The 11,918-nt window shown below is 40.0% G+C and overlaps 1 protein-coding gene across 1 annotated transcript; it reads left to right on the top strand.

Moving 5' to 3' along the window:
• Positions 1-1,797: 1,797 nt before the first annotated feature.
• Positions 1,798-11,389, top strand: c6h1orf210 (chromosome 6 C1orf210 homolog). Its single transcript, XM_033621134.2, has 4 exons — positions 1,798-1,972; positions 7,851-8,418; positions 8,645-8,839; positions 10,132-11,389. Exons 2-4 carry the CDS (start codon positions 8,361-8,363, stop codon positions 10,329-10,331), a joined length of 453 nt encoding a protein of 150 aa, XP_033477025.2. The 5' UTR covers positions 1,798-1,972; positions 7,851-8,360; the 3' UTR covers positions 10,332-11,389.
• Positions 11,390-11,918: the final 529 nt, after the last annotated feature.

Below are 11,918 nucleotides of genomic sequence, written 5' to 3'. Positions count from 1 at the left end.
TTAGGATTGTTTCCTTTTCCCCAAGCTCAAAGGTTTCATCCAGGGGACAAAAAGTGACAAAAAGTGTGAAAAAAGTGTGTGAAAACAAATTTCTGGGAGTGATACTGGATCACAAAATCAGCTGGAAACCTCAAATAAGTCACATTCAACCACACAAACAACAGTTTTCAAAAAATGTTTTGTGACAGGGAGGGAGGATATAATTATAATATGTAATCTAAGGGGAAAATTAAATCTAAAACAACATTGTGTTCGTACAACTTTCAAAAAAGTATGTGTGTGGTGGATTTATGGAAGGGGTTAGATGAGGAGTTAAACATGTCTGATGATGTTTATTTTGTTTTTATTTATTCTTTGCTCGAAATAAAGTCATTCATTCATTCATTCATTCACTAAGTAGCGGTATTCATTTCACATTGACTTTAATCTTTATATTTCACATTACAGATGGAGCACCGCTCCTCATTTGACTATTGCATTATTTACAGTGTGCTACCTAAAAATACTTAAAGTGATGCAGTGGTGAGCACACAGGGGGCAGGGCAGGCACCCTTTTAAAGCAGACGGCTTCAAAAAGCTCTGATATCCTAATGTACACTACCAGCCCAGCACCAGACAGCAGGTAGACAAAGTCAAGATTTAGCTGGTGAGAACAGTGCAGCATTCAGCCGCTAAGGAGTCAGATATTTCCCTCAGGATTTGGTGGAGAGAAAAAACAGAGCTACATATTGGACTTTAACACAAACACAACTCCAGATAAATGCTATGATAAATGTTAGTCTGCTTGTATATGCTCAATGTGCAATAAGCAACTCTTTGCTAACGGATGAAAGATGATAATATGTCAGTGCTGTTCACAACTTGTTTCTGCTGCCCCCAAGTGGCGAAAAAAATCAGTTAACGCAGCTGTTCTTATCCTCAGCCCACTTAAAAGCTTTGCTGCATTAACCAAAAAAGATAAACTAGATACTGAGTAGATCAAGCATGACATGACTATAATGGTCCACCAGTTAGTCAACAGCAAACAGCCCCTGGCATCTACTATGGGAAACCCCTCCTGCTTCTTTCAGCTGATGCTGAGTTATCATTTTACTGTCCCAACCCATCCTCATCCCTGCAGTCTACCCCAAGACATGCAGCTGAAGCATCCTGGAACATATGGAGGGAGGGAGGGAAGGAGGAAGAGTGACGGAGGGAGATGTAAAGATGCAGAGTGCACTGCAGAGTGGACAGGAAGTGGCCCTATTGTTTTCAGGGTCACCTCGCTTTTCCTTTTCGGAGCCACCAGAGGTCTGTTCTCTCCCCTCAGGCTGTACGTCTTAAATAAACAACACTCCTTGTCGCCACAAACTGTATCTTGTCTGGTTTCCTCTCTCATCTGAAGAGGACCGAGGAGAGGGTTTACACTTTAAATCAACAAAGTGAGGCGTGGCACCTGGCAGGCATACTAACTCAGCTTCTGGCACACACGCTACAGGAAGAGGGGAAAGCCACACTAAGCAGATATCAAACAATATTATTTGTTTATCCACTGGAGCTGTATCTACACCAATAGAACATATATTTGCAAAAAAGCAGGTTTGACTGCTTGCCTACACTGTCACTTATAAATGCAGACTTGTAGTTACAGATCTAAATATGACATATGCTCATAAGTCATATTTTACCTCTTCCTGGTTTGGTTTGGCTCTGCTGACTGACAACACTGCCTCCGACCAGGTCTGCTGTGCTATTGGATAGAGAGGAGCAATAGTAGGCGGGAGAAAGCACACCTTAGTTACAAAGTTACACATTAACTTGTCCTTCTGGGAAGCAGCTGCAGAGCACACCTCGTTCAACCTTTGCACAACATTTCTCCATTTTACAGGCAAAGCAAAAGAAAATGTAGACAAGGCTGACGTGAAATATGAGAGCGGACAGATAGCAGGTGAACTCGTTGAAGCTAGAGGAAACTACGCAGACAGGTGACCAGGTAAGACTGGAGATTCATAGATGGGTCTTCTAAAAGTGGGACAAGTCTCGTCCATAGACTGTGCTGCACTATGTAAAGATCACATGACTGTCTTAGTGGGTTATAGCTTATCTTGTGATCTGATAATGGAATAATTAAATATAATGTAACAGTGTACTTAAAATGTGATTTGAAAATAGAAACCATAAATTCTCAGATATACTCATGAGTTAACTTCAAGATATAATACAGAATTACAGAAAGGAGACATAGCCGAAGTGTTTTCATGCACCTGTTGCATGTTGACAACTTGCTGTTTGCACCCAAAACATTAACACACCATTAGCAGCTCACTTTCTTCACTCTCTAAGAAGCACACATTCAGATCTACAGTATTTAGTTAATAAAGCAGCCAGGCGCTAATGCTAATCTTTTAAAATATCACAGTTTGTGGTCATGATGCAGGTAATGTAGTATGTTGTTTTATTAGCTAACATCAGCTTGGCTTTTACTTATTGTGTCCATGCGATCTCTGTTGACTCTGCCATTATTCCAGAGCTGAAAGGCAAAAACCAAACATGACATTTGAGGGCACTTCACTTAAGCTACCTTGCTTTGATTAAACTTAAAAGGAGAAAAAAATAAAGGAAAATAGTTTAGTCATAATGCAGAGGTGTTGTTTTCATCTCAGCTTGATTTACAGTGTGCGAGTTAAATAACCACGCTCATAAACAATATCTCTGCCAGCTGTTTTTTAACTCGCTGCACTATCAGACCTTCTGCTATTATCCTCGACAAACAATGGAGCGGCCCGACTCCTCCACATTTTCAAACCAAGACAGAAATACAGATCTTGGCAGCGGGATAAGAGAGAGGCTTGGTGCTCTGTGGGTTGTTGGGTTGAGGGTCAACAGAAGGACGGCCCTTTGATTTTCTGTGCTGTGTGAATATCTGTGATTATCTCAACCAGGGAGGGAGATGTTTGCTCAGTAAAGTATGATTTGTTATACAAAGCTAATGCATTCTGTGTCAGCAGATTTCAAAATGCGCTTTGATGTAATTGCATTAGGTCTTTTTTATTCAATTCAAGCTCTTTGTTACAAAAGTTTAGTGACGGAAGAAGTACTCAGATCCTATATGTAGGTAAAGTGCTGATATAACAATATAAAAATACTCAAAATTCTATTTAAGTGAAAGTACATATGTATCATCTGTAAAATGTAGCCTACTTAAAGTGGTGGTACTTCAGAGTGACTTATTATAATGTATTAGCCTACATTATGAGACTGTTGATGCATCAAAGCATAAGAAGCATTTTACTGTTGTAGCTGGTTGAGGTGGAGCTTTTTTCAACTACTTCCTATAGACCAAGTCACCATGACATTGCGCTAACATTTTTTTGGCAGTTGTTTTGAATGCAGAGATATGTAAAATATGTGTATATGTGCTATAGCCCAGTCTCACTCTGAAGTCATCGAAATCCGGCACTTAGGCAGTGACTCTTGGCATCAGAAACCAATGAAAAAAAGGCATCCCTTAATGTCAGCATGATAGGCAGACGGTTGCCGTAGTAGTTTAACCCAGCGGGGAGACGTGGTGGGACAAGGATGAAAGTTAAGGTGGCAAAAGTCCGGGTAGGGCAGGCAGGAGTGGTGGTGGATGAGTCCAACAAACACAGACTTTCACCCAAGAGAGCAGTGTTTGTGTCCCGTAAGATTCTAAAGCCAAACCCTGATCTATTTTCCTAAGCCTAACCACGTGCTTTTGTTGCCTAGACCTAATGATGTGTTTGTTGTTGAAGGAAAAAAAACATCAAATTTGAGCTGTTGTGCTGACATGCATTTATTTTGAAAGAGACTGTATGTAAACGCTAAATTTCCTGTGAAAACAGAAGTGTATTTTGAAAGAAGACTGCATGTAACAGGCAGAACTTAGCACAGTGTCCCAGACTGTCAACAACCAATGCACCCAGGGTACCTTGCACGTCATATCTGGACGTGGAAAGTCCATGAACAATCTAAAATGATTGTTTTTGTCAATGGAGTCTGGTTGCTTTGAGATAACGGCTTTAGTTTCCTGTTGGAAAGAGTTGTCTGACGGCAAGGTATTACGCTTAAAATATCCTAAATATAATGTACACTCAAACTGATTTTGACTTTTTAGATTGGCTGTTTTTAGGTGGCTAAAAATTAACCTGCTGAGGTAGCATTTGCTTTTAGTTGTTTCATTTTATGTATGTGATGCAGTGGCTAGTTTAGTCAAGCGATTCCATATTCAAGGGTCAGGCACTATAGGGCACATGAAATACAAGATATGAGCTAATTAATGAGGTAGGAAAGAAGAAAAAAGACAGTTCTCCTACAAAAATTAGTATTTGACACTTTTAAGGTGAAATACTGGACAACTTGACTCTTACATTTGAGATGTTTATAGGGGAAATCAGTTATTGGTGACACTGCTAACAGCTCACAGACATCTAAAACAAGCCAATGGGACCCAAGCTTTTAAGTATAGCTGTCAAATAAATGTCCTGGAGTAAAAAGTATAATATTTAACTCAGAAATTTAATAAAATTGGCGCACAGTATGAAGCTGCATAAAGTGGGAGTACTCTCATGGTACAAGTACATCTCTACCAGCATAATCAAATTTCAGACCAAAAGATTGCTTACAGTTAATTTGTCTGTTCAAAGGAATGTGATCACACTCCACGAGCAGAATCTAATTTTGATGTTTAATTCAGTTTGATGACAGAAAGAACATTTTACACCCTCTGGCCCTCATTAGTGTCTCGATACTGACACTCTACTCACAATTTGGGGCGCTGAAACAAAGTATGACTAAGAAAAACTGACTCTACGCTTTCAGAATGATATTCAAATAAGCCTACTGCAGACAAAGATGCAAATGTAGCCTCTTCCACATGCATGTTCATATACAAACACTAACAGTTGTACAGTAGCAGTGCACAGTAGAGCTCACAAACACTTGTACATCTGACGCACATAGATTTCTCGCTCCCAGGCTCCTCTCCTGTAACTCCCGGCCCTGTGCTGCTTGGTGTGTATATTTTGTTGTGCTTTGCCTCTGTGAGGACAGAACAGGAAGAGATAAAGGCAGCCGTGTTGCTGTGTTTACAGCCAACACTGCTGAGGAGAATAGCTGTAGAAGATGAGGGGGAAGAGGCCTAATGGCTGGCGCTAAGCAGCCGGATCCCTCTTGCTGTGAAAAATCACCTCAGAGCCAAGACAGGGAGAAAGACAGAGAGAAACAAAGACACACAAATCATAATCTATATTGCAACAGAATGTAACAACCACATTTTGCTCAAAGGAAGAAAATGCTGAGGAGATCAGAAATGACTTTTACATGATTTCAAAACTGAGGAGTCAGAACTATGGGGGTGAAACATAACTGTAGTGTCTTAGCTTAGTTTGGGTTAGTTTGGGTTTATTTCCCAATTTATCCTACTGCAAGATTAAAATAAATAAAAGGCAAAATAGCAATTTGTCATGTAGGTATGTTTCAACATGAAAATCTATGTCAGGCTCAATAGCAACCAAGATACATGTAAAGTCCTTAAAGGTCCCATATTATGAAAAGCCCAATTTCAATGTCTTTTTAAAATTAAAGCAGGTATAGGTGCTGTAAATATACCCTGAAAGTATCAAAATGCTTAGTCCAGAGAGAAATTCACATAGTTTGTAGTCAAAAACTGTTCTTTTAAATGAGCTATAAAGATTTCTGTAAATTTGTGATGTCACAAGTATACTATGTACACTATTTGAAACGTAAACTTTCTAAATGGGTCCTTTTCTATTTCTTGTTGAGATGTTTTGTAGTGCATGTAAATGTCATCAGCTGACAGGATGTTAACATGGGCAACAAGCTGTTGCCTAGCAATGCAATTCCAGTGCAAAGGCCTATAAAGATAGAAAAACAGAGCGTTTCAGACAGAGGGTGACTACAGGTACATTCACACAGACAGTATGAGAAAACAAATGTGTATTTTGAACATTAAAGCATGTAAACATGTTCTTGTAGACACCCCAAATACAAGTATGATTGTGAATATGAGCACAATATAGGACCTTTAAAATGAAATAAAAAATAAAGCTTTGTTTTTACATTAGTATAGCTATTAAATAGGATTTAGCCAACTGGGTGTAATGTCTTGTACACCCAGGGGAAGCATAAAATGTTGATGTCCTAAAGTGACTATAAAAACAAATACTAGAAAACTAAGGCAGAAAAAAAATCTGCTAATTTGTCCTCTAAAACCATGACCTGGAACATGTTCAAGTAAACAACACAAGTTAAAAAAAAAACAAAAAAGAAATACAGGTGCTAGAAAGGCATGTTAAACATAAACTGCAGTTAGTGCACAGTGGATGGCATGACTGAGAACAGAACTCAACTGACTGCATCCTCACAGCTCTAATAAAAACACTGGGAGCCAACCTGTCCTGTAGACTCATGCAAATATCTTACAAATTTGCAGATAGCTGTAAACAAAGATCCTTTCTCTATCAAACAAAAATGACTCTATGCAGTTGGACATTATGGGAAATATGCTTATTTGCTTTATTGTGGAGAGCTACATGAGAAGAGCAACACCTCTCTCATGTCTGTATGGTAAAAATAGAGCTATACCTAGTGGCCCATTAGCTTAGCTTAGCACAAAGACTGGAAACAAGGGGAAACAGCTAGCCTGACTCCACTGGTAACAAAATCCACCTCTATATGTGTGTGTTATGTAACATGTTGTTTAATTAATCTGTACGAAAAGCAAAGTCTTAAAATGACAAATTGCAAATTTAAGTCTCAACAAAATAAAAGATCTAACTCTAGTTCTAGATCCAGGCTTGCTGTTTCCCCCATTTCCAGTCTTTGTGCTGAGCTGGCTCCAGCTTCTCATCAAAGGGTGTTTTCAAATTAGATACACTTGATTAATACCATGCCTGAGTACAATTGGCCCCCTCCCCACTTCCCTACCCCAGCTTTCACATTAGCAATGTTGTTTGTGTTAAATAGAAGTCCATTTCCGTGTTATGGTACAGTTGGTTTTCACACCTCATGCGAACCATACCCAAGTACACATGAACCGTAGTCAAGGCCAGCAAGTAGACTCGGGCACGGATCGACAAACTGTGCTTGGGTATGGTACACAGCGTCAACACTAGTCAAATGAACCGGGCATTAGGGTCAAGAGTACTTGGAGTCGGGCCCGAGTTCCTGACGTGAAAGCCTCCTAAGGCTCTGCCAAAAAAGTGAAGAAGTCTGCATGGCCTTTATATGTTGGCCATGTTTTGTTTGTTGTTTTATACAAATAATAATGGGTTGGCTTTTATTTTCCTTTGAGAATCATTAGGTATGTGGCGCCTGTATTGCAGGAAGCTGTGAAGGATACATAGTCAGATTTTTCACACACACAAACACCACACACAACTTAGTGATTTTACCAGTCAGCTCGACCTACGGAGGAAGGTCCTGCAGTATGTGGGACTTCCTGTTTGCGACACACTTTTCCTGTTGTGGATGATATCCTCCTGAGCCCCTGACAGCTTGTACTCAATTATGACTTGTGGATTTCAGGCAGAGTCTCCTGTTCATGATACCACTCTCACTCTTCATACATACTAAGTGAAATATTTGGGTCATTTGATTTTTATGTTCTTTTTTTTTGTGTGGTTCAGTTATAAAATATGCATTCACTGGCACAAAGAGTCCAAAAGAATTCAAAGCCACAATACACATGGGATACAGGGGCATTGTAGTTTACTGATATTCCTCAGAACTGAAAAAGCTGATATTTTTTCTTTTTGAAAGATGCCTTTGTAGCCAAGTGTGTGTATCATACTGATTCAATTCACTATTTCTCTTTTTCTCTTTCTCTAAAGCCTCATTTGACTGCAGCAAGAGGACGCTGATTTCATTTCAACTCATACACAGCATGTTGCCACCTCCTTTCACTTGTTACTGAACCAATGTGTCCCCTGTCACTCAACCTTGCCACCTAGTGGAGCTTTGAAGGTTTAACTCCTTCCTGGTCAACAGAAATCTCCCAGACAGCTACCTCCCTCATCTGGGGAAATGCCTTCCTTGCAACATTCCCCTCAGATCCCATTTATTTTTCACCTGCTGAGGACAACACAACACTAACCAGGTTTGCACATCACCAAACATCGGTTGGTGAAGGAATGTAAACCTCCTCTCCAGCTTCAGTTACAAGTTCAAGAGGCTCTAAATCAGCAGGTCTGACTGACATATGTGTGGTATGCACTCGTGATCCATGGCTTCATGCTAGAGTTGATGGTGCCCCAAAGCAAGAGCATCCAACAAGAAGCAAATTGAGCCACACAGGAAAAGTCACTCCACGAAATAGACTGCACTGACAGGAGCGAAGCCAGATGGAACCATTATCAAATGGCACGCTCTCTACAGCTACACCAACAACAACACTAAATGGTAACTGTCAAACAGAGACAATTCATGTATTCTCAGAATTCTTTCCTGCTTGCCTGTTTTCGTCATATTATACATTCATAATTTTTAGTAAAGACAGCCATTTTAAAATGAGTGATAGAGGATTAAATGTTTGATCCACGTGGTATGGCGTGGGACCGTGCAGAGCTTTGGTCATTTAGGTGCTTTCCACAATGACCAGGATGTGATTCACTTCCCTCTTTTGCAGACACTTTAGCAAACAAGACACCCAAATATGATTCCCACAACTGGGAGTTCCTGGTGGCTGTCCTAGTCACAGCCATCTCCATCTCCATTCTCATCGCCCTTCTGGCTAAATGCCAGGTGGTCCGGCGTTACCTGGCCAGCTACAGGCACACACGGCTGACGGAGACAGACTCCGTTAGCCACTGTGACTCAGCAGGTGTGTTTCTTTTTTTTTTTTTACTCATAAAACATATATTAAAGGTATAGTTCAGGTTTTTTGAAGTGGGGTTGCATGGGGTACTTATCCATAGTCTGTACATTACATGCAGTAGAAGTAAGTCAGCACTCCCCCAGTTTGGAGAAGCAGGCAGGAGTCCGACACAGAAGCTAAGCAATGCACTGCTCAGCTACAAAACTTGTTTTAGCCACCTAAAAAAATTCCCACCTAAACACATTAATATTATGCTGTGCTCTCGTCAAAGACACCAGACTCCATTGACAAAAACAGTCATTTTAGTACGCTGAATACAGGGGCTGCTGGTCCACTATTGCTTTGATCACTTAGCTAGTTTGTGTTACTGTGTGACTTTAGTAGATCTGAACTAACCCTTTTAAATGCCAAAGTCACACAATAACACAAACAAAATAACTGTTCGAGGCAGCAGTAGACCAGCAGCTCCTTTATTCAGCAATGTTAAATCACCATTTTTCTCAATGGAGTCTGGCTTTGAAAAGAGCGATATAATTACTTAATTTTTCCTTTGGAAATAACTATCTGACATCAAGGTGAAACAGTGAAAATACTCTCGATATAGCATACACTTAAACCAATACTGATGTTTTTAGGTGGGACTTTTTCAGGTGGCTAAAATACATTTTGTTGCGCACCCCTCCACAGCAGTGCATTATTTAGCTTCTACGTCGGACTCCAGCCTGCTTCTTCAAAGTTCCATACAACTTTAGAAGGTGATGTTGCGTTTACACCTTGTTGTGCAGCTCCCGGGTGGCCAAAACAAAAACAAAAAAACAATAACATCAGGCAATATCAGCAAGGGTGTGGCTAACACCAGGAACAATGATCGTGCTCCTGATATGTTTAATTGTAATGTTAGTCCACACATTTTGTTACACAATGTGGCTGACAAATGCACACTAGAAGCTGAATCTGAAACAGGAAGAGACAATAGACGACAGTCTATCATGGTCAAAAACTAATGAGAATATTTCAATGAGATGAATAATGTGATGTTTTTCTTTGAAACATACTCAGCTTGTACACCGATAAAACAAAAAAAGCTCATCTGGGAGGATTTCTGTCAAACTGTAATAACACAAATCCAGTTCATTTGTCTCTATTAAAGCGGCTTCAGGCTCTACCACAATGTGACATTACAGCTTTCAGTCATTCCTCTAAACACCAACCCGACTGTCATACATAATGTCATATAAGACTTACCTTAACATGATTATAATGCGGTACAACTCTTGTGTATCTATCACTGCTTCCAGGCCTGGAGGTGGGATTCGCCATGCATGGGGGACATGGCATTAACCCTCACAGCATCCCTCCTGTGATTGAAGACGACGATGACGGTTTCATTGAGGACAACTACATCCCGGCCAGTGAGCGAGCGAGGGCTGAAAGAGCAGCGGAGAACATGGAGGACACAGAGGAAGAGATGGATGACATTGAATTTACCATCGCTTAGCAGGACTGTGTATATACACCGCCTTAGCTGGATAAGCCACTGAAAAACCAATTCCACTCCCACATTCTATTTACTTCTGAGTAAGGTTCACATTGTTGATTACAAAATGGGTGTAACAGGTTTAGGAAAGCATAAAAAATGTAAACACTAGAGATCAGGAGTCTCAATTTTAAGGCAGCACAGACGGCAATGCAAGGTGCATGATCTGAGGATCTGTCACTATAAAAATATAAACTTAAATCTTTTGTCTGCCTTATTTTAAACTGACAGCAGTAACAGTGGGCTAGCACTCATGATGTGTTAGTTATAAGTGGTAATCAAAGGAAACAAATTTTGTCCTGAAACAGTGAAAGTTCTTCTTAAAGGAGTTAAAATAAATCACAGTGTCGTCTGTAAATATGATCATCAACCACTCACCTATGTATTTGTTGATCAGTTTTTGGCTGAGTTAACTGGTTGATTGATTAGTTGATTCGACGACACAGGTCATGCAAAAGTATCTGTATAATTTAGACAGAGCTGAATGTAAAAAGAAACATTTCACCTTGCACTGATGATGTTTTGTCAGTGACACATAGGCAAAGGTGTAGATAACGTATATATCATGATTGAAGGCATTTAATTTAAAGCCTATTTAACTGTTTTCACATTTTATAGAGTGCTCTGGGGAGCAACTAACCTAAGCAACATAAGGTGAGGTAACACTGTGAGGTTCTGCAAAGTGGTGACCATTTGTACATTGTAAGACAGCTTTAAGACAAATCAACGGCTTTATAAGAGAAAAGCAAATTATTATTTATATATTTCTAATTGTGTTGTTACAGCATCACTGTATTTTGTGAACATGCTTTCTATGACTGTTTAAAAAGAAAAGGTGCAACTACTGCCACATAAGAAATGTAGGCCGGCTCAATTACAGCCTACTGTTACTGGTTACTTTCTACTTGGCTGCTATTTTCAGAATGGCTGTATATTAATTGAATCACACTGTACACTCATCATATGGTTTGGTCAGGAAATTGTAAACCTCAATAAAAATTCATAATCAGTGTCACCTAGACTGTCTGCATGGATCAACTCATTAGACTGCTAACTCCAGAGGACCAGTTCCTCCACCATTAAGTGTAGGATTATGCTTTGCCTCATTGGTTTACAAACTGGAGTCATCACACTCACCTTTCAGTTTAAACTTTACAACAGTGCTATCAACAGCAGTGATTAAGCCTGACACTGAGTCTCGGAAAGAGGCCTGGGGCGTTTTGGGGTCCTCTGAGACCATGCAGCTGATGAGAGCGGTCTGACAGGTCTGTGTGGGGCTGTCAGGCGAGATTCTTAATTGCTCCTACCCGGAAACACGGGGAGTCAAGGTCACACAGACGAGACGGAGCGAAAACGGAAGCACAGATATTCCGCCTTCAAAATTAAAGCGCAGAAATTTAAACAGCTGGTGTGTGTGTGTGTGTGTAAATGATAGAAAGCAGGATTATTTTAATAATTTGTCCCACAATTAATTAAAAAACAGCCACTAAAGAGATTGTATTGCACTACTTGATTCTAATAAATTAATAGGCTACATGCAAATATATT

The sequence above is a fragment of the Epinephelus lanceolatus genome, chromosome 6 (assembly GCF_041903045.1).
Source record: "Epinephelus lanceolatus isolate andai-2023 chromosome 6, ASM4190304v1, whole genome shotgun sequence".
In the NCBI taxonomy this organism is placed as follows: domain Eukaryota; kingdom Metazoa; phylum Chordata; class Actinopteri; order Perciformes; family Serranidae; genus Epinephelus; species Epinephelus lanceolatus.
The sequence above is the reverse complement of the archived record's forward strand: the minus strand, read 5'-3'. Positions and strand labels throughout refer to the sequence as shown.

Coding starts and splice junctions, on each gene's coding strand:
- c6h1orf210 (XM_033621134.2), top strand. CDS start 8,361: ATGGAACCATTATCAAATGGCACGCTCTCTACAGCTACACCAACAACA. Junction 8,419..8,644: donor ACCAACAACAACACTAAATG/GTAACTGTCAAA, acceptor CCTCTTTTGCAG/ACACTTTAGCAAACAAGACA. Junction 8,840..10,131: donor TAGCCACTGTGACTCAGCAG/GTGTGTTTCTTT, acceptor CACTGCTTCCAG/GCCTGGAGGTGGGATTCGCC.